General features: G+C 40.0%; 3 protein-coding genes across 5 annotated transcripts in view; all 3 read left to right on the top strand.

Moving 5' to 3' along the window:
• Nucleotides 1-819: 819 nt before the first annotated feature.
• Nucleotides 820-3,333, top strand: LOC121642787 (protocadherin gamma-A11-like). Its single transcript, XM_041989736.1, has one exon. It carries the CDS (start codon nucleotides 904-906, stop codon nucleotides 3,331-3,333), a length of 2,430 nt encoding a protein of 809 aa, XP_041845670.1. The 5' UTR covers nucleotides 820-903.
• A 1,205-nt stretch (nucleotides 3,334-4,538) lies between these two features.
• LOC121642654 (protocadherin gamma-C5-like) overlaps nucleotides 4,539-23,063 on the top strand; it is a 324,465-nt gene continuing 305,940 nt past the window's right edge. The window contains exon 1 of one of the 3 annotated variants that reach the window (XM_041989459.1): nucleotides 4,539-7,018. In XM_041989459.1, coding sequence (XP_041845393.1) covers nucleotides 4,634-7,018 — 2,385 coding nt within the window. In that variant the 5' untranslated portion in view covers nucleotides 4,539-4,633. Of the gene's footprint in view, nucleotides 7,019-9,923; nucleotides 12,365-13,849; nucleotides 16,290-23,063 lie in introns of those variants that run through there. The other 2 variants (XM_041989449.1, XM_041989458.1) reach the window with 2 other exon arrangements.
• On the top strand, nucleotides 19,217-21,637 carry LOC121642663 (protocadherin gamma-A11-like). Its single transcript, XM_041989486.1, has one exon. The coding sequence runs from the start codon at nucleotides 19,235-19,237 to the stop codon at nucleotides 21,635-21,637; it is 2,403 nt and encodes an 800-aa protein (XP_041845420.1). The 5' UTR covers nucleotides 19,217-19,234.

The raw sequence follows: 23,063 nt of genomic DNA, 5'->3' as shown, positions 1-23,063 counted from the left end.
AGTTGTATAAATAAAATTTCATCGATTGATTGAAATACTAGCCATTGAACATGGGGAGCCATATAAACCACATTAATCTTAGCATCCGCACTTCCACTTTTATTATATTCCCTTGTTGTTATATTTGACCACCCAAAACATCTGGTGATAATTGTATGTAAGTGAGTGAAACGCTGCCCAAAAAACTGGACAGAAAAAAGTTACACTTCTTAAATGAGCAAATTAAACGAATAAAGAATATTTTACTTAGTGGGGTTGCTCTAAAAATTACAGAAGAAGCCTACAGCTCTCAAATAGGCTAATTTGTTGACATAAAAAAAACAACAATACACTGATGCTAGATGTGAAATGTCTCAGAAATTATTACAATAACACCAGGAGATTTCGCTTGGACTTGTACGCGTCCATGCGTTGGGCATCTCGGCAGACATGCTGTTCTCTACCGGACGAGCAGCGTCTCTAGCTGCATCGCTGCAAGAGGGAACGTCTGGGCAGGTCAAGGCAGCGAGTGCACGTCTATCATGTGACCTACAAAATGGAGATCTAAAGTATTATTACTTTATTATTACTTTGTCAAAGTGGACAAAAGGGAACTTTGGGCATCAAGGGGCCAAGGGGCAGGTGTTCCCTTTGCCCCGCACCAGCCCTCCGCACGTGTAGGATATAGAATATGTGGAGTTTACACACTGGCGAAAGTTTTGTGACTGCTTGTGTAAATAGTAAAAAGCGACTCATGGTGTCGCTGTCGACTAGTACAATAACAGACATATCCACCCACTGCGTTAACGTTTTTATCAGTAGACACCGTGCTTACAGCTGCTGTGATATAAGCTCTGTTTCCGAATACAGTTTTTTTTTTTGGAATATAGGTTCTTCAAATTGTGGAAGTGTTTTTTTCTGAGGATGATAGACAAAGGATTTTCAGCGCATCTTCCAGTCCTAGGCTATGCCTTCTTTATTGTTACCCTTCACCTTGTTAACGGAGATCTGAGTTATTCGTTTCCAGAGGAGATAAAACGAGAGTCGATTATTGGAAATATAGCCAAGGATCTCGGGCTTGAGCTAAGGACAATATCTTCCCGAAAGGTCCGAGTCGATGTTGAGGGGACTCGGAAGCGCTACTGTGATATCAGTATTAATACTGGGGATTTAATAACGTCGGAGAGAATCGACAGAGAAATCCTTTGTGGCAAGAAACCTTCGTGTGTCGTCAAAGTAGATCTGGTGCTAGAAAATCCTTTTGAGCTTCATCGTGTTAGTCTCCATATCCAAGATGTGAATGACAACTCGCCAAAATTCAAAAAGAATTTAACTGAAATGGAAATTGGGGAATCTGCTGAAAAGGGTACCCGCTTCTCAATCGAGGAGGCCCATGACGCAGATATAGGTCAAAATGCTGTTCAGCGGTACAGACTTCAGAAGAACGACTTCTTTATTCTCGCTGTTGACAGCACAAAGGTTGAACTTGTCCTGGAGAATAAACTCGATAGAGAAAAAGAAAAAGAAATTAATTTACTTCTCACAGCTTTAGATGGTGGATCCCCACAGAGATCAGGTACCGTAGTCATCCACATCACTGTACTCGATGCAAATGATAACGCCCCAGTATTTAGCCAGGATGTTTATAAAGTCAGTCTGCCTGAAAATTCTCCTCCAGATACAATGGTGATTAAGGTCAGTGCTACTGACCTAGATGAAGGAGTGCACGGAGAAGTGACATATGACTTCGGTCATTTGTCTGAGGACGAGGTAAATGTGTTTTCTATCGATCATAAATCGGGAGAAATCAGAGTAGCTGGTGCGATTGACTTTGAAGAAATTAATTCTTTGGAACTGAGAGTACAAGCTAAGGATGGTTTAGGGCTAACCTCTTACGTCAAAGTGTTAATAGAGGTTACAGATGTAAATGATAATGCACCAGACATTTTCCTGAAATCCCTATCCCACCCGATACCTGAGAATGTGTCACCTGGCACAGTGGTGGGCATCATTAACGTGCAGGACAGAGACTCTGAGAATAATGGACAGGTCAGCTGCTCTATTCAGCAAGGCGTCCCTTTTAAGTTGGTTACTTCTATTGAAAACTATTATTCCCTGGTGACCACGGGACACCTGGACCGGGAACTAGTCTCTGATTACAATATTACAATAACTGCCACTGACGAGGGCTCTCCACCTCTGTCCTCCTCTAAAACTGTTCAGTTATCTGTAGCTGACATCAACGACAACCCACCTGTGTTTGAGGAACAGTCATACAGCGCATATGTGACAGAAAATAACAAACCTGGCTCCACTTTATGTTCCATTACTGCTCGAGACCCTGACTGGAGACAGAACGGTACAGTGATTTATTCTCTGTTACCTGGTGAGGTGAATGGTGCACCGGTGTCCTCGTATCTGTCTGTTAACGGAGACACGGGGGTGATCCACGCTGTGAGGTCGTTTGATTATGAACAGTTCAGGAGCTTTAAAGTCCAGGTGATGGCCAGAGACAACGGTTCTCCTCCACTCAGCAGCAACGTGACTGTCAATGTGTTCATATCTGATGTGAATGACAACTCTCCTCAGATATTGTACCCCACCACGGAGGGCAACTCCTTTATGACCGAGCTGGTTCCCAAAGCTGCACACGGAGGCTCCCTGGTGTCCAAAGTGATAGCAGTGGACGCAGACTCCGGACAGAATGCCTGGCTGTCATATCACATAGTAAAATCCACTGATCCTGGACTTTTCAGTATTGGTCTCCACAGCGGAGAGATCAGGACACAGCGGGACATTTCAGAATCTGACAACATGAAACAGAATCTTATTGTGGCAGTTAAAGATAACGGACAGCCCTCTCTGTCTGCCACCTGTTCCATGTATTTACTTATTTCTGATAATTTGGCCGAGGTACCAGAACTGAAGGATATCTCATATGATGAGAAGAACTCCAGGTTAACATCTTACTTAATCATCGCGCTGGTGTCTGTATCCACATTTTTTCTGACCTTCATCATCATCATCCTGGGTTTGAGGTTTTGCCGCAGGAGAAAACCCAGACTGTTGTTTGATGGAGCAGTTGCCATCCCCAGCGCGTATCTTCCTCCTAACTACGCAGATGTTGACGGCACAGGAACTTTACGCAGTACTTATAATTATGACGCCTACCTGACAACAGGATCTAGAACCAGTGACTTTAAGTTTGTATCATCTTATAGTGACACCACGCTGCCTTCTGATCAGACCCTGAAGAAAAGCCCAACCAACTTTTCTGATCCTTTTGAAGATTTGAAGGCATGTGAAGAGGTAAGGCAACTTTCTTCACTTCTTAGTAAAATCTTTTGGTTGTAGTAATATGGAGATATGTTGATCTGTGAATGATGGCCAGTTTTCACGTCCACAAAATCTTAAAGTCTGTTGCATTTTTCTGTTTACGGGAGCTCTTTGAAAGCATATTTGCTACGCTGCCTTAAGACTACATGATTAAGTCTGTTTTTTTGTTTTTGTTTTTTGGAGTAACTGAAGTAGAACTAAATATAAAATTCAGTAAATTGACTTTTGATGAGTGAATAATTGTAATGTGAACATTGTCAGCGCAAAACTGAGCATACTGGAAAAGACAATACATTCGTAAGATTTTATTTAATTCAATAATTGGCATGTACGGAGCACCCATTTACAGTCCATAACTCTACATGCCCATATACATTTCTTTTCATTCTTTCTTTATGACATTAACATATTTGTCCTTATCGCGTGTAACTGGTGGAGGTTAAGGTTTCGTTGACCGAGCTTGGAAACTGCATACCATGTTCTGATTACGGTTTAGACTTAACTACAATGCATTCTTCCCAGTTAAATAAAATAAATAAAAAAAAACTAAAAAGAAAACTGCTAATGTTTGGTTTTATGGACTCTAAAACAGGGTGGACACAGCGGTCAAAGTTTTTCTATCTTTCGTCATGCCAAATCACAAGACAGCTGTCCATGGTGCTGAAACACTACACTGGGACTAGTCTAAATTAAACGCCTGATTGAATACAGCGGGAGTGGAAAAAAAATTTTATTAACATACTTTTGCATTTTTTTCTAATGTCTTCTTAGTTGCGTCCCCTCACTGCATTCCTATGGAGTTTTTAATTGCTGGTGTAATACAGCATTGTAGTGTTGGACGTGAAGTTATATCATGTTGTGAGGGTCAAAAAATGACAGCAGTGGATTTTTAAGTATAGCTCTCGTTCAATGATGACCAGCGCTTTGAGGCCACCGTCAGGGCTCTGCCTAGACGTTCACTGTGTATACCGAGAGTAAGCAACGAAGATTTAATGTTCATTTTAACGCCAAACATGTGATTTTAAATAATGGCTGAAAACGTCTTTGTATGTTGGTCTGAAGCTTATAAAGTGACTCATGGTGTCGCTGTTGCCTTGTAAAAAAAAAAAAAAAAAAAAAAAAAAATCAAAACGACCTCCACTCCAGACACTATACTACAAAGGCAACGCCTGCAGATATCTCAAAGAGGATGCGGAATATCCGAAAATTGAAGATCACATTGCTGTAAAAGCTTTGATTGATGTTTATTTCTGGCTTATTTTGATTTTTCGCTGGGGACGGAATCATCTTTACCATCTGAGGATATTTATCGGTCAGAATGGGAGAAAAACGATTTTCATCTCTCGATTTGACCCTCTACTTTGCTTCCTTTTTCGTTACACTGCACATCATTTATGGAGATCTCAGTTATAATATCCCAGAGGAGATGAAACGAGAGTCGATTATTGGAAATATAGTCAAGGATCTTGGACTTGATCTGAGGACATTATCTTCCCGTAAAGCCCGTGTGAATTTTGAGGGGACTCGGAGACGGTATTGTGACATTAATATGAATACCGGAGATTTAATAACGTCGGAGAGAATCGACAGAGAAACTCTTTGTGGCAAGAAACCGTCGTGTGTTGTGAAAGTAGATCTGGTGCTAGAAAATCCCTTTGAACTTCATCATTTAAGTCTTCATATCCAAGACGTGAATGACAACTCGCCAAAATTCAAAAAGAATTTAACTGAAATGGAAATTTGGGAATCTGCTGAAAAGGGTACCCGCTTCTCAATCGAGGAGGCCCATGACGCAGATATAGGTCAAAATGCTGTTCAGCGGTACAGTCTTCAGAAGAACGACTTCTTTATTCTCGCTGTTGACAGCACAAAGGTTGAACTTGTCCTGGAGAATAAACTCGATAGAGAAAAAGAAAAAGAAATTAATTTACTTCTCACAGCTTTAGATGGTGGATCCCCACAGAGATCAGGTACCGTAGTCATCCACATTAATGTACTCGATGCAAATGATAACGCTCCAGTGTTTAGCCAGGATGTTTATAAAGCCAGTCTGCCTGAAAATTCTCCTCCAGATACAATGGTGATTAAGGTCAGTGCTACTGACCTAGATGAAGGAGTGCACGGAGAAGTGACATATGACTTCGGTCATTTGTCTGAGGACGAAGTAAATGTGTTTTCTATCGATCCAAAATCGGGAGAAATCAGAGTAGCTGGTGCGATTGACTTTGAAGAAATTAGTTCATTTGAAATTAGAGTACAAGCTAGAGATGGTTTGGGCCTTACCTCTTATGCAAAAGTGTTAATAGACGTTAAAGATGTAAATGACAATTCGCCAGAAATTGTTCTGAATTCTCTTTCCCACCGGATACCTGAAAATGTGTCACCTGGTACAGAGGTGGGCATTATTAACGTGCAGGACAGAGACTCTGAGAATAGTGGACGGGTCCGCTGCTTTTTAGAACAAGGCGTCCCTTTCACATTACTTACTTCTGTTAAAAACTATTATTCCCTGGTGACCACAGGACAGCTGGACCGTGAACTAATGTCTGATTACAACATAACAATCACTGCCACTGACGAGGGCTCTCCACCTCTGTCCTCCTCTAAAACTGTTCAATTATCTGTAGCTGACATCAACGACAACCCACCTGTGTTTGAGGAACAGTCATACAGCGCATATGTGACTGAAAATAACAAACCAGGCTCCACTTTATGTTCCGTTTCTGCTCGAGACCCTGACTGGAGACAGAATGGTACAGTGATTTATTCTCTGTTACCTGGTGAGGTGAATGGTGCACCGGTGTCCTCCTATCTGTCTGTTAACGGAGACACAGGGGTGATCCACGCAGTGAAGTCATTTGATTATGAACAGTTCAGGAGCTTCAAAGTCCAGGTGATGGCCAGAGACAACGGTTCTCCTCCACTCAGCAGCAACGTGACCGTCAATGTGTTCATATCTGATGTGAATGACAACTCTCCTCAGATACTGTACCCCACCACAGAGGGCAGCTCCTTCATGACCGAGCTGGTTCCCAAAGCTGCACACGGAGGCTCTCTGGTGTCCAAAGTGATAGCAGTGGACGCAGACTCCGGACAGAACGCCTGGCTGTCCTATCACATAGTAAAATCCACTGATCCTGGACTTTTCAGTATTGGTCTCCACAGCGGAGAGATCAGGACACAGCGGGACATTTCAGAATCTGACAGCATGAAACAGAACCTTATTGTGGCAGTGAAAGATAACGGACAGCCCTCTCTGTCTGCCACCTGTTCCATGTATTTACTTATTTCTGATAATTTGGCTGAGGTGCCAGAACTGAAAGATATTTCATATGATGAGAAGAACTCCAAACTGACCTCTTACTTGATCATCGCGCTGGTGTCCGTGTCCACCCTTTTTCTGACTTTCATCATCATCATCCTGGGTGTGAGGTTTTGCCGCAGGAGAAAACCCAGACTGTTGTTTGATGGCGCAGTTACTATTCCCAGTGCTTATCTTCCTCCTAATTACGCAGATGTTGATGGCACAGGAACTTTACGCAGCACTTACAATTATGACGCCTACCTGACAACAGGATCTAGAACCAGTGACTTTAAGTTTGTATCATCTTACAATGACAACACACTGCCTGCTGACCAGACCCTCTCTAAACATCCATCTATCTTTGGCGATCCATTTGAGGATTTGACGACGCCTCAAGAGGTAGGACAATTTAAACACACGTCACCGTCCACTTTTCTCTGTTGATTGGGCTGTCGCTCTAATGACTCTCTGTCATTTGGGGTCTCAAATTCCAAACTGTTTTTGAGGGTTTGCATGCCAATTTAGTTATGTAGGTTATTTATTTATGTTTTTATTTATATTTTCCACAAATGCTTACTGAATGACCCTGAACAGGGGAGGGATGGATGGATGGATGGAAGGAACTTTAGATGGTGGATCCCCTCAGAGATAAGGTGAAATAATTATTTATGTAACTGTACTGAATGCTAATGATAACACTCAAGTGTTTAGTAAGGATGCTTATAAAGCAACTGTGCTTGAAAACTCTCCTTTTGAGTGCAATGGTGATTAATGTTAGTGCTACTGATATAGATGATGGAGTGGATGGAGATGTTACATATCATTTTGGCCATGTTTCCGATTGCACTCTTAATGTATTTTCTATCGATCCAAAATTGGGAGAAAAAGGGGAAGTGGTGCTGTTGACTATGAAGAAATTAGTTCGTTTGAACTGAGAGTACAAGCAAAAGATGGTTTAGGACTAATTTCTTACATTAAAGTGTTGATTGATATGACTGATGTTAACAATAAAGCTCCAATGATATATTTGATGTCACTATCCAAGTATCCATGGCATTCCCTTTAACTTGGTTCCCTCTTTTAAAAACTACTACTCTCCTGTGACCACAGGACGCCTGGCCTGTGAACTAGTGTCTGATTACAACATTGCAATCACTTCTGAATCTGACAGCATGAAACAGAACCTTATTCTGGCAGTGAAAGGTAACGGACTGCCCTCTCTGTCTGCAACCTGTTGCATGTATTTACTTATTCCTGATCATTTAGCTGAGGTTCCAGAACTGAAGGACATTTCTCATGATGAGAAGAACTCCAAGTTGACATCTTATCTAATTATTTCTCTGGTGTCTGTGTTCACTTTTTTTGACCTTCACCGTCTTCATTTTTGGTGTGATGTTTTGTCGCAAGAGAAAGCCCAGACTCAGATGGAACAGTTGCCAGTCCCAGAGCTTATGTCCCTCTTACGCAGACTCTAAAAATGTGACACTAATGGGTTAGCTTTTGAGACGAAGCTTTAAAAGAAGATCTTATGGAGCATACGTGGTCTTAAATCTGGCTTGCCACCGACTGTATTATTCTGGTAGACAGTTTTGGCTTTAGGGCACGCTCTCTCATAGGCTGTAATCAAAGTTTATTTGCTCTCATGCCAGTTCATGAGAGATGCCAAAGGTAGGTCATCAACTACAGCACTTTATAAATGTTTTCTGTTAACTCATCTGGATTTATATGCAGAACATTTTAAATAACAAAATGGTTATTAAAAACAAAAATCTAACGAGATTTAGCTGTACTTGTTCAGTTAATGTCAAAATATTTGTGCAATTAATTGCCTAAAATAACAAGTAAATAACATTAATAGCGTGACTAAGTTCATATTGTCTGTTTCAATTGTAGTTGTAAAAATTATTTTGATCAAAGAGTTTAAGGAGTTGTAATGTAAGGAACTTTTCTTCACTTAACACGTACTGTTAACGGCCTGCAGTGACCCAGTTGTATGTTTGACAAGTAATATTTTCTTCCAAATCAGATAATAAACAACATCACACAAAACAAGCCAGCCAATAATTTTCTACATAATGCAGTTAAGATTTTAAAGGTTGCTTGGACCAGCAAGCCTAAAGTGTAGCTAAGCTGGCTATACATATACTTGTTGTATCTGTTGTTTGTGGAATTGCAGTGGGGATTGCCCATGGGCTTGAAATTGTTTTATTGAAATCTATTACTGTAAGAGAAAGAATGTGAACCATGTTTGGATACATTATGTAAAATCTTATTGCACAGCATTCTTTCTTTGCAATATAATTATTGTGATATTGATTTTAGTTCTTATCTAATGGGCTCACGAATATTCTTTACAATTTTCTTAGTCTGTATATATTTGACATAATAATGGTGTGATCCCAAGCCCGGATAAATGCAGATGGATGAGTCAGGAAGGACATCCTGTGTAAAAAATGTGCCAAAGGAACGTAAAAATTCATCCTACGACTTCTATACCGGGTCAGATGGAAGCGGATGATTCGCTGTGGCTACCATCAGGCTACTCTTATTTTTTTCATTTTCATCAAGAATAGGATTTTGATTTATTTACTTGATGTTAGTTTTCAAATATGAATTTATTCTGGATATTATTAACTGGTAGTGATTCAGCACTTTGTTACAGCAGGTCAAAGGTGAAGAACTATCATTGATGTGCAAAACAAAAGAAAACAAACAAACAAACAAAAAACTTAATCTTAATCCTCAAACACGACGGAAATATGATTTGTCCATCGTGAGCGTCTTCTTTAAGATAATGTTAAATTTTTTTTGATAGCTGTTCTTTTTTTTTTTTCAAAGGAAACACGCTTTCACATGCTTGTAAATAAAATTGATCATACAGACACACATACAGGGAAAAAGCAGGCAAAGATGATAGATAAATTGATTGATTTTATTGATTGGTTGATTGATATTGAGTCTTTTAATCAGGTTTAAAAGGGAAAATTTGTTGATGTTCCTCGAAACGCTACATGGTGCTGATGACTGCTCTGTTATTTCAGGTGCATAACAAAACCTTTAGACATAGCCTTAAAACCATTTAATTTACAATGTTATGTGGAAATGAGGCACTGCGCGTTGGTTGTGGCAGTAATTGGCAGATTTTAATTTTTTTATTTGTAATTTTTCTGATAAACTCACGGCGTCGCTGCTCACTTGCGGATATGAAAAAGAATACTTCTCCCATTACAAATCAGACTACATGATCAGACCTCCCACTACTGTTAGAACGACATTAGTCTATCAGCATTTATCCTCAAGTCTATTTCCTCAGCGGAAAGAGATTTTGCTCATGTGTATGTAATTTCGAAATAGGCAATGGAATTCAAAGGATATTTCTTACTAGGGTTTTACGCAGTTGCTGTTTTTGTCCACATTACCACCGCAGACCTCACATATTCCATACCGGAGGAGATGAGGCCCGGATCTATTGTTGGAAATATTGCCAAGGATCTTGAACTGGATGTAGGGACATTTTTCACTCGCAAAGCTCGAATTGACACCGAGGAAAACTATCAGCATTATTGTGATATCGATCTAAAAACGGGAAATTTGATCATCAAGCAAAAGATTGACAGAGAGGAGCTCTGTGGTGAGAAGGTTTCTTGCATTCTGAAATTTGAATTAGTCCTGGAGAGCCCCCTGGAGCTGCATCGCATTTCACTGCTCGTCCAGGATGTAAACGATAATTCACCCGTTTTTCCTAAAGATACAGTTAAGTTAGAAATAAGTGAATCAACTGGCAAGGGTGCGCGGTATCGTGTTAACGAGGCGCATGATGCAGATATTGGACTAAATACAGTCAAACAATATAGTTTACAAAATAATGAACATTTTCGTTTGTCCGTTCAAGATGGTACTGATGGATCCAACACAATTGAGCTGGTGCTGGACAAAGAGCTAGACCGTGAAAAGCAGAATGATTTAAATTTCACAATCATTGCACTGGATGGGGGAAGTCCACAAAGATCGGGGACAGTAATTATACACGTAACTGTCTTGGATGCTAATGATAACGCACCTGTTTTTAATCAGACAGTTTATAAAGCGAGGCTACCTGAAAATTCCTCTGTTGATTCTGTAGTGTTAACGGTAACTGCCACTGACGCAGACGAGGGAGTCAATGGAGAAGTGACATATGAATTCAGTCGCATCTCCGAAAGAGCAAAAAAGGTTTTCTCGTTGAACAGCAAAACTGGAGAGATTGAAGTGACAGGGGCTCTTGATTTTGAGAGTAATACTGAATATGAAATGCGTATTAATGCTAAAGATGGTTATGGACTTTCTTCTGATTCAAAAGTAATTATTGATATTATGGATGTGAATGATAACGCTCCAGTGATTTATATGAAATCTCTCTCTAATCCAGTACCTGAGAGCGTGTCACCTGGTACAGAAGTGGGCATCATCAATGTGCAAGACAGAGACTCTGAGGGTAACGGGCAGGTTCGCTGCTTTATTCAGCAGGGAGTCCCTTTTAAGTTGGTTCCTTCTGTTAAAAACTATTATTCTCTGGTAACCACAGGACAGCTAGACCGTGAACTAGTGTCTGATTACAACATCACAATGGCAGCCACTGACGAGGGCTCTCCACCTCTGTCCTCCTCTAAAACTGTTCAGTTATCTGTAGCTGACATCAACGACAACCCACCTGTGTTTGAGGAACAGTCCTACAGCGCATATGTGACAGAAAATAACAAACCTGGCTCCACTTTATGTTCCGTTACTGCTCGAGACCCTGACTGGAGACAGAACGGTACAGTGATTTATTCTCTGTTACCTTGTGAGGTGAATGGTTCTCCGGTGTCCTCCTATCTGTCTGTTAACGGAGATACTGGAGTGATCCACGCTGTGAGGTCGTTTGATTATGAACAGTTTAGGAGCTTTAAAGTCCAGGTGATGGCCAGAGACAACGGTTCTCCTCCACTCAGCAGCAACGTGACCGTCAATGTGTTCATATCTGATGTGAATGACAACTCTCCTCAGATATTGTACCCCACCACGGAGGGCAGCAACTTCATGACCGAGCTGGTCCCCAAAGCTGCACATGGAGGCTCTCTGGTGTCCAAAGTGATAGCAGTGGACGCAGACTCCGGACAGAACGCTTGGCTGTCATACCACATAGTAAAATCCACTGATCCTGGACTTTTCAGTATTGGTCTCCACAGCGGAGAGATCAGGACACAGCGGGACATTTCAGAATCTGACAGCATGAAACAGAACCTTATTGTGGCAGTGAAAGATAACGGACAGCCCTCTCTGTCTGCCACCTGTTCCATGTATTTACTTATTTCTGACAACTTGGCTGAGGTGCCAGAACTGAAGGATATTTCATATGATGAGAAGAACTCCAAGTTAACATCTTACTTGATCATTGCGCTGGTGTCCGTGTCCACCTTTTTTCTGACCTTCATCATCATCATCCTGGGTGTGAGGTTTTGTCGCAGAGGAAAGCCTAGACTGTTGTTTGATGGAGCAGTTGCCATCCCCAGCGCGTATCTCCCTCCTAATTACGCAGATGTTGACGGCACAGGAACTTTACGCAGCACTTACAACTATGACGCCTACCTGACGACAGGATCTAGAACCAGTGATTTTAAGTTTGTGTCATCTTACAATGACAACACGCTGCCTGCTAGCGAGACTCTCAGGAAAAGCCCATCAACCTATCTGGAGGACTTTATCGATTCAGATGATTTTGCACAGGTAAGAGCGGTAAAATGCCAATATTACATTTTTTTAAATCAAATTGACAGATTTAAGTCTTTTAAGTCTTTTATAATTTCTTTCTTTTTTTAATACTCGCTTTCCGTTGGGTTGTTGAGGTTTGTTCTTTCGGCATATGATTGGTTCTAGCTATAGTCAAGGTTGTCATCTGTCAGAGTGATTTAATTAAGTTGGACTTAATCTTCACATTTTCAGACTGGAAATAGAATGCAGACATAACAGTTTTGCATTTAATAACTCTTTACACATCTTCTCAGTACCATCCACACAGAAATACGTTGTCTCTTCTAATGAAGCCATAATGCGTTTTCATTTGTCATCAACAATTTGCCAACAAACTGATTGAACCTTTTGTTACGTTTTTAATGTGTCTATTTATTTATTTAAATTCACATTATATTTATTTTCCCCAAACAGAAGGTGTCTTACATATGTGCTGTTTCTGGCAGGGAATCATTGCAGTTTCAAAAGTGTCAATTCAACCATATGAAATCCTTTTTTGTTAACTTTTGTTTTTCCTGTGTGTCATTTACTAACTGGCTCTGACTAGTTTAAATGATTTTGATTATAATCTTTTTTATTGCATTTCTCAAAATACTTAAATAGTCTTTAAACAATGTGTTCCCGTTCCTCGTCTCAGCGAATCAAATCTTCACATTTTTCCCTGTTGTATAGTTGTCATCGTTTTTGTTGTGACCAGTTCCTGTGTATATCTGTATATATATATGACATGTGGTGCAGTTATGCATCTAGGATCTTGGTTGTTTTATTCATTATTTTCTTTCTGAAAGTCAAAACGAGTTGTTTTCTTGAAAGTTTGAAATAAGAAGCTGTATAAAATCAGTGATTTTTATGATTAGACTCTGTCCGTGGTACTGAACATCTGTAAGGACAGCAGTTTAGAGACGTGACTGGTGATGTTGCTACTGATATAAACTTTTCTTCAGAGATATGACTTTTCAACGCACGAGAAGCAAAAACAATTTAAGGTTTTCGTTTTGTAAGATAGTTGTTACACCTAACTATTTTGTTTTTAATTCATTGTTTGTATGGTGTCAGTGCAACACCGTTTGGAAGTGCTGACATAAATATAGAACCCAAACTGTTTAAAAACCGTTGCTACTTCTTAGCTATTACATTCAAGAGAAAAACCTGTAGTTTAATATTTTAAGGTGATGCTTTGTGTTATGTCTTCCAGTAGGAAAATGTCAATTTCGTGCTGTTAAATGGTAATCTTCGTTTCTATTTTATTTATTTCCGTTTCCATTTTTTTTAAATCGCATGCTGTGTGTAAAATATTCACACCGTGTCGCTGTCCACCATATTATTTTGAGCAGCGGTATCAGTGCTATGCTGTATAATGTTGCCGCCCATAGTTTTTTGGCTTTGTGTTGGATGGAGACCCAGAGTCTCATTGTTGGCTTTTTTCTCTTTGGATTATTCCACCTCAGCGGCATCTGAGGGCTCAACTGAACACCGTATGAATTGTCTTTTTAAAGGATATTGGTCATTTTGAACAATGGGACATGACGGATTTTCAGTGCTTGGCCTTCTTACTCTCTCCCTCGTCTTTCTGCATTCGATGCAGCCCGTTTGTGCTGAGTTGAGCTATTCTATCAAAGAGGAGATGAGACCAGGAACCGTCATTGGAAATATAGCCAAAGATCTCGGTGTGGATATTAATACCCTGTCATCTCGAAAAGCTCGCATTGATTTAGAAGGGAATAATGAGCGACTTTGTGTTGTCAATTTGAAGACGGGGGATCTGAGTGTTGTCGAGCGGCTTGACAGAGAGGGTCTTTGTGGCACTAAACCATCGTGCATTTTAATCCAGGAACTTGTGCTGGAGAATCCATTAGAATTGCATCGTATAAATCTGCATGTTCAAGACATAAATGATAATTCCCCCGAATTTACAAGAGATTTGATTAGAATGGAAATAAGAGAGTCCGCAGAGAAGGGCACTCGTTTCTTAATTGAGGAAGCACACGATGCGGATATTGGGAAAAATTCTGTTCAAGGATATAGTTTACAAAAGAATGAAAATTTCATGTTAATGACTGATGGGAGCAAAGTTGAACTTGTTCTGGAGAATAAGCTTGATAGAGAGACACAGCAAGAGATTAATATGTGTCTTACAGCTATTGATGGTGGCTCTCCTCAGAAATCAGGTACTGTATCAATACATGTTACTGTATTGGACGCTAATGATAACGCCCCAGTATTTAGCCAAGGTGTCTATAAAGCCAGTCTGGCTGAAAACTCTCCCCTCAATACTGTAGTGATTGTAGTAAGTGCCTTGGATGCAGATGAGGGGGTGAATGGTGAAGTGACTTATGCTTTTGGTCACGTTTCAGAGACAGATGAAAAGGTATTTACTATTGACAGCAAAACTGGAGAAATAAGAGTGATTGGTACCACAGACTTTGAGAAGAAAAAATCGTTTGAATTACGGGTGATGGCAAAAGACGGACTTGGATTAAGTTCTTACGTTAAAGTTTTCGTAGACCTAATTGATGAAAATGATAATGCCCCTGTTGTATATTTAAAGTCTATGTCTAATCCGATACCTGAGAACGTGTCACCTGGTACAGAGGTAGGCATCATTAACGTGCAGGACAGAGACTTTGAGATTAATGGACAAGTCCGCTGCTCCATTCAGCAGGGTGTCCCTTTTAAATTAGTCCCTTCTATTAAAAACTATTATTCTCTGGTGACCACAGGACACCTTGACCGTGAAGTAATGTCTGATTACAACATTACAATCACTGCCACTGACGAGGGCTCTCCACCTCTGTCCTCTTCTAAAACTGTTCAGTTATCTGTAGCTGACATCAACGACAACCCACCTGTGTTTGAGGAACAGTCCTACAGCGCATATGTGACAGAAAATAACAAACCTGGCTCTACTTTATGTTCCATTACTGCTCGAGACCCTGACTGGAGACAGAACGGTACAGTGATTTATTCTCTGTTACCTGGTGAGGTGAATGGTTCCCCTGTGTCCTCCTATCTGTCTGTTAACGGAGATACTGGCGTGATCCACTCAGTGAGGTCGTTTGATTATGAACAGTTTAGGAGTTTTAAAGTGCAGGTGATGGCCAGAGACAACGGTTCTCCTCCACTCAGCAGCAACGTGACCGTCAATGTTTTCATATCTGATCTGAATGACAACTTTCCTCAGATATTGTACCCCACCCTGGATGGCAACTCCTTTATGACCGAACTGGTCCCCAAAGCTGCACACGGAGGCTCTCTGGTGTCCAAAGTGATAGCAGTGGATGCAGACTCCGGACAGAATGCCTGGCTGTCATATCACATAGTAAAATCTACTGATCCTGGACTTTTCAGTATTGGTCTCCACAGCGGAGAGATCAGGACACAGCGGGACATTTCAGAATCTGACAACATGAAACAGAACCTTATTGTGGCAGTGAAAGATAACGGACAGCCCTCTCTGTCTGCCACCTGTTCCATGTATTTACTTATTTCTGATAACTTGGCTGAGGTGCCAGAACTGAAGGATATTTCTTACGATGAAAAGAATTCCAAGTTAACCTCTTATCTAATTATAGCGCTGGTGTCTGTGTCCACTTTTTTCCTGACATTCATTATCATCATCCTGGGTGTGAGGTTTTGCCGCAGGAGAAAGCCCAGAATGTTGTTTGATGGAGCAGTTGCCATTCCCAGCGCGTATCTTCCTCCTAATTATGCAGATGTAGACGGCACAGGAACTTTACGCAGCACTTACAATTATGACGCCTACCTGACAACAGGATCCAGAACCAGTGACTTTAAGTTTGTTTCATCTTACAATGACAACACGCTGCCTGCTGACCAGACCCTGAAGAAAAGTCCAACAGATTTCCTTGAGGCTTTTGATGATTCTGACAATTCTTCAAAGGTAAGATTACAATTAAATTAGCAGTACTGATATATATGTTTGGCTGAAATTCTTCAAGCAGCAACGATGAAATGAACACATCAGTTAAGTAACATGTAAGTAATTAAATGCTGTAAAGTTTTAATTAAATTTACCCAATCATTCAGCCATGATTTTTTTTACTTTAGAATTTCTTCTTCTACTTCTTCATTTTCCTCTTATTCTTTGTATTCTTCTTCTTCTTAAGCTCAGTTAATGGCTGAATTTAAAATGATCTTTACACCAATAAATAACATTTAAACTTAGTATAAGTAAACATGACTATGCTGCAATTTCAAATAAGTTACACAAAAATGTGCTTTGTCAGTTGAGAACAACATAGGTATGAATCAGGAACTAATGGATAGTTAGCAAATACTGGTGAACACACAGTCCAGGCTTATTAGTAGTCTAATGGTAAGTTATCAGTGAAACCAAAAAAGAATGAATCAGGAACTAATAGATAGTTATCAGGAGGTTAAAAGAGGAACGAACCCGGAACTAATGGTCAATTAACCAGCATTTACTGATGAACATGAACTGTAGGTTTGTTAAGATTTTATTTGGCATTTGTACACATACACTTTGTCTGGGTACATTGGAATTCTTTATCAGAACTTAGATATATCAATGATGACATGATAGTTAATATAAAGAAGGTCAGGTAAAGACTGGAAAAAGTATAATCAGTGAAAAAACTAGACTCATCCCCTGAGTATTGAATCAATGCTTACTCATTACTTACTCTTTTTGTATACCTTATTGTCAAGTGAGACATCATACTAAGTACATACTAAGTACTGAGTCATTAGTTAATTACTACCCCACTCTTAATCTCCAATTCTGATTTTCCTGACCCTTGGGGATGCAATATTTTTATAGATTAAAACCCAAGTACCACTTTAACTGAAATATAAAAGTTTTTACTAGTCCTACAGATCAATTCCAAAATTAAGTGCAGTTATTAATTCATACATGCAGTGTGAAAACACAGTAAAAACAGTAATAAATGGTATGTTCACATAATTCACTTTTTAACATAACAATGAAAATATTAATAAATGAGAACTCAACATGTTTTTTTATATATATATATATATATTTGTGGGTAAAACACACTTAAAACACTTGATGTCACAAAATCTTTGAGTTTCCTGTATTCAGTTTCTTGATAAAGCCCACAAGTGGGTAGTCATCTGAGTATTTCTGCGGATGATAGGACTCAGGGCTGTACTGGAATTCTCAGGTGTATAGTGTGAAAAGAAATGGTGAGAGTACAGTCTCCTATGGTGCTCCAGTGCTGCTGTCCAACTTCTCAGACACACAACTTTTCACTCTGACAAATTGTGACGTGTTCTGACTATCTGAAAAAGGTAGTCAGTTATCCAAGCAATTGGGAAAGAATCCAACTGAAGCAGATAGATGATGATGTCTGCAACTCCATGCCCACAAAGGTCAGAAAACTGAAAAAATCCTGACAGATGTAAAAAAAAAAAAAAAAATATCAATGATTGTAATATGCTTTCATTTTAATTGTACACTTAGCAATTGGTGTGTGTGGTGGTTAGCACCGCAGCCTCACAGCAAGAAGGTCACTGGTTCGAATCTCGGCTGGGGGGAGGTTCAAACCTTGAGGGCGGTGGCCTTTCTGTGTGGAGTTTACATGTTTTCCCCGTGTATGTGTGGGTTCTCTCCGGGTACTCCGGCTTCCTCCCACCGTCCAAAGACATGCATGTTAGGTTAATTGATTACTCTAAATTCTCCCTAGGAGGGAGTGAGTGAGTGTGTGTGTGAATGGTTGTTTGTCCCCTATGTGTTGGCCCTGCGATGGACTGCTGACCTGTCCAGGGTGTACCCTGCCTCTCACCTGTTAATGCTGGGATAGGCTCCAGCTTACCCAAGACCCGTCATGGAATAAACGGTACAGAGAATAAACTTAGCAATTACAGAACTTTATTTTTAGTTAATGAGAAGATAGGCAAGATCAATAAGCTGTTTAAAACTTGACGTACAAGTCTAAATGCAAGTCCCTGATTCATTCATTTTTGTTTTCCCTTATAACTACCTATTTGTTTCTTAACAAGCCTTGGTTGTGTGTCCACCTGATAACTTAGTCCACTAATAAGCCTGAACTGTGTGTTCACCACTAAGTACTGGCTGATTCCTGATTTTTTCAAAGTGGTTCCCTCATAATGAAACACATTTTTGTATACCTTGTTTTAAAGTGTTACCCTTTCCCCTGCTATCCCCGCAATAAACTAAATGAATTACCTTGTAATGGATTTAATTTCCTTAGTTTATTCTTTGAAATCATATTTATGATACAAACCTTGGATGTATCACTACTGAAAGTGATTGCACACAAACATTTTGTACTAATTTAATTCAAGCAGCAATTTGAGTTAAATTATATATTTTTATGTTTTAGTGTGTGTATTACAGTTTAACATGATAATAAATTACAGAGAAACATTTAATGGATGTCTTTGGACAACATTCTGCTCATGAAAGCACACAATGAGAAGAGAAAAAGTGTGCGATTTTATCTAAGTTTTAAGTTCTTTCTGTGCTTCAGTATTTGGACTTGCGGCACAGTGCAGATGACACATAAAACAGTCAATTTCCTGATAGTGTTGCATTGTGTCCCCTTCTGAATATCTAAAAAGAGATATCTTTTGATGTTCTAAGTTGCTTGTTGTGGTCAAATTTAGCAGATGTATGTAGTTTGTAATCTCTGGTTCATGCTGCGAGTGTCGCTGTCTACCGGTCAAAAACTAAAATAAGCACAGTATGACATCTTCAGAGGTCTCCACCCTCAGTTTTCATTCTCATTGTTACATTATTTGGGTCGCATTGCAAACATATGCACATAAACGTGTAATGTAAAGTAATTCTTATCATTATTTTTATTTTTTGACTACTGAAGGATGGCATCTAACAGGAGTCCAGTGAATCTGGCCTGCGTTTTGATGTTTTTGCTTTTTGGAATGCAGTTGTCATACGGCGATGTGAGCTATTCTTTCCCGGAGGAAATTAAACCTGGATCAGTGATTGGAAACATAGCCAAGGACCTGGGGCTTCAAGTAAGCAGACTTGGACCTCGTAGGGCTCGACTTTTTCTTGGAGGAAATCAAATGCGTTATTGTGAAATTAAAGCTGATACAGGACAGCTGGTGGTTGCTGATCGGATTGACCGAGAGGAGCTGTGCGGAACGAAGGTTTCGTGTATTTTAAAATCTGAATTAATACTTGAAGACCCACTCGAATCGCACCTCATATCTTTGCAAATTCAGGATGTGAATGACAATTCCCCCGATTTTGTTAAGGACACGTTCAAACTGGAAATAAGCGAATCTGCGTCCAAAGGTTCTCGCTATAGAATAAATGCTGCACGTGATGCAGACATCGGACAAAACGCTGTCCAGAACTATATTTTACAGAAAAACGATTATTTTACTCTGAATATACTGACAAATTCAGTTGGTACAAAATACAGTGAGTTAGTTTTAAATAAAGAATTGGATCGCGAAGACAAGGGAGAGGTTTCTTTGCTACTTACAGCCGTCGATGGTGGGAATCCTCAAAGATCAGGTACTGCAGTCATACAAATAGCTGTACTTGATGCCAATGATAATGCCCCAGTGTTCACTCAGGCTGTCTACGAGGCATCGCTGCCTGAAAATTCTCCTTTGGACACCGTGGTAGTTACTGTGAGTGCCACTGATGCAGATGAAGGGGAGAATGGTAAAGTAACATATGAATTCAGTGGAATAAGTGACGATGCAAGAAAGATATTCGCTTTAAACGAGGATACTGGAGAAATTATGATAGCTAGAAATGTTGACTATGAAGCTAAATCAAAATTCGAAATACTTATTGAGGGAAAGGATGGCTATGGCCTTTCCACCGAGACTAAAGTGGTTATAGATGTAACTGACGTAAATGACAATCCCCCTGTTATACACATTAATTCGTTAACAAACCCCATCCCTGAGAGCGTGTCACCTGGTACAGAGGTGGGCATTATTCATGTGCAGGATGCAGACTCGGGGAATAATCGACAGGTCCATTGCTCTATTCATCACGGTATTCCTTTTAAGTTGATTCAATCGATTAAAAATTATTACTCTCTAGTGACCACAGGACACTTGGACCGTGAACTAGTCTCTGATTACAACATAACAATCACTGCCACTGACGAGGGCTCTCCACCTCTGTCCTCCTCTAAAACTGTTCAGTTATCTGTAGCCGACATCAACGACAACCCACCTGTTTTTGGGGAACAGTCCTACAGCGCATATGTGACAGAAAATAATAAACCTGGTTCCACTTTATGTTCCATTACTGCTCAAGACCCTGACTGGAGACAGAACGGTACTGTGATTTACTCTCTGTTACCTGGTGAGGTGAATGGAGCCCCGGCGTCCTCCTATCTGTCTGTTAACGGAGACACGGGGGTGATCCACGCTATGAGATCGTTTGATTATGAACAGTTCAGGAGCTTTAAAGTCCAAGTGATGGCCAGAGACAACGGTTCTCCTCCACTCAGCAGTAACGTGACCGTCAATGTTTTCATATCTGATGTGAATGACAACTCTCCTCAGATATTGTACCCCACCACGGAGGGCAGCTCATTTATGACCGAGCTGGTCCCAAAAGCTGCACACGGAGGCTCTCTGGTGTCCAAAGTGATAGCAGTGGACGCAGACTCCGGACAGAACGCCTGGCTGTCATATCACATAGTAAAATCCACTGATCCTGGACTCTTCAGTATTGGTCTCCACAGCGGAGAGATCAGGACACAGCGGGACATTTCAGAATCTGACAACATGAAACAGAACCTTATTGTGGCAGTGAAAGATAACGGACAGCCCTCTCTGTCTGCCACCTGTTCTATGTATTTACTTATTTCTGACAACTTGGCTGAGGTGCCAGAACTGAAGGACATCTCTTTTAATGAGAAGAATTCCAAACTGACCTCTTACTTGATAATCGCGCTGGTGTCTGTATCCACATTTTTTCTGACCTTCATCATCATCATCCTGGGTGTGAGGTTTTGTCGCAGGAGAAAACCCAGACTGTTGTTTGATGGAGCAGTTGCCATCCCCAGCGCTTATCTTCCTCCTAACTACGCAGATGTTGACGGCACAGGAACTTTACGCAGCACTTACAATTATGACGCCTACCTGACAACAGGATCTAGAACCAGTGATTTTAAGTTTGTTTCATCTTATAATGACACCACGCTGCCTGCTGACCAGACCCTGAAGAAAAGCCCATCAGATTTTGCTGATACATTTGGAGAACTGGACGAGTGTACACAGGTATGATTGCACCAACTATTTTTTAAGTACCGTTTGTCTCAACTATTTTTCCCACTATGTTGAATTAAGAGCATATCAGCCTTATTGATAATGAAAACATGTTTTTCTTTAAGATTACGCTTAATGCCATCCTTTAACTTTTCTACATATCTTCCCTTCATTCTGGTTAAATTGACTTGGTCAGTGTCTCTGAGAAGCCCTTTTAGTTACATGATACTAAGGAGATATCTATGTTAAATAAGGTTCCGCAGATGCTGAGGGCACAGTGACTTCACACATCACCTACAATGATGACGCCTACCTGAGAAGATGTAGAACCAGTAAATTTAAGTTTCCGTCACCTTAAAATAACAGCTGTCTGATGACTTAAGAAAAGCCCAGTAGATTTTGAAACTCGATTTCACTTTTCTCTGGAGTCAGTAGACTTCTGTGGACTTAGGCCTTCTTACTGATTATAACGAAGGGCGGGGGTTATTTCTTTCTTTTTTAAAATGTGCTCAATAATAACGGTTTTAAAAAGAACACAAAACAATAAAAATTAACAAATAACAACAACATAGCAACAACAACACCGCAAACATAGCAGTTCTCGTTATATTTGCTAATGTGCACTTTAACAGAATTGTCATGACATGGCATAGTATGATACTTTACAGATCATCACAGAATATAGCATTTCTACGTAAACTGGCATCTTTCATCATATTAAAATCAAACCACGTTTTTCCTCCAGGAAAAAATAGGCGCATTAGCCTTTAGTCTAGAATATCAAATCTGTAGTTCCTTTTAACTTGAGTTCCCTAAGGAGCTGGCTTATATTTCTAATTTATTATAATGCTTTTACTCAGATTTGAGGCTGAACTGACATCTCTTAAGGGGATGGTTTTGTATAAAATGTAAGCCATGACAACTGCTTCCTGACGACGCACCTCAATTCTATTTGCCCGGGCTTGGATATTTTATCTGTCATATATACATGAACATATATGTTCATGTAATGATAAATCGTCTTTTGCATACCCGTGTTCATCTCAAAGGACTCGTGGATTGCAGATGTTTTTTGTTTTTTTTGTCAGGGAATTATTTGATTGTATTCAGGTAGGAAGTTCGTATTTTGTTTTTGTCTAATTCATTTTGAAGTTTGAATGTTGTCTAAAATCTTGGATAATATGGGCCCTGTCTCAAGTCTTTTCTTAAGTGGTATCAGTCCATGGTGCTGAATTGAACCTTGTTTATCTTACAATTCAGGCTCTCGCTTGTTTATCTGTATTGTACAACTGAGAACTATTCCTCTGTCTCCATTATAAAATCTGTAAGCAGAAGGTTATGGCTAAGTTTTTACTCTTACTGGCTAAACCATTACTGAATCTCTTGTAATACCAACATTTTGCACTCAGTGTCGCTCGCTATCAGCTTTCTTGATGAAATCACA

This window comes from Melanotaenia boesemani, chromosome 7, assembly GCF_017639745.1.
Source record: "Melanotaenia boesemani isolate fMelBoe1 chromosome 7, fMelBoe1.pri, whole genome shotgun sequence".
In the NCBI taxonomy this organism is placed as follows: domain Eukaryota; kingdom Metazoa; phylum Chordata; class Actinopteri; order Atheriniformes; family Melanotaeniidae; genus Melanotaenia; species Melanotaenia boesemani.
This window is presented reverse-complemented; position numbering and strand designations above follow the sequence as displayed.

What these genes read in the sequence shown, in the direction of transcription:
- LOC121642787 (XM_041989736.1), top strand. Translation starts at nt 904, where the DNA reads ATGATAGACAAAGGATTTTCAGCGCATCTTCCAGTCCTAGGCTATGCC.
- LOC121642663 (XM_041989486.1), top strand. Translation starts at nt 19,235, where the DNA reads ATGGCATCTAACAGGAGTCCAGTGAATCTGGCCTGCGTTTTGATGTTT.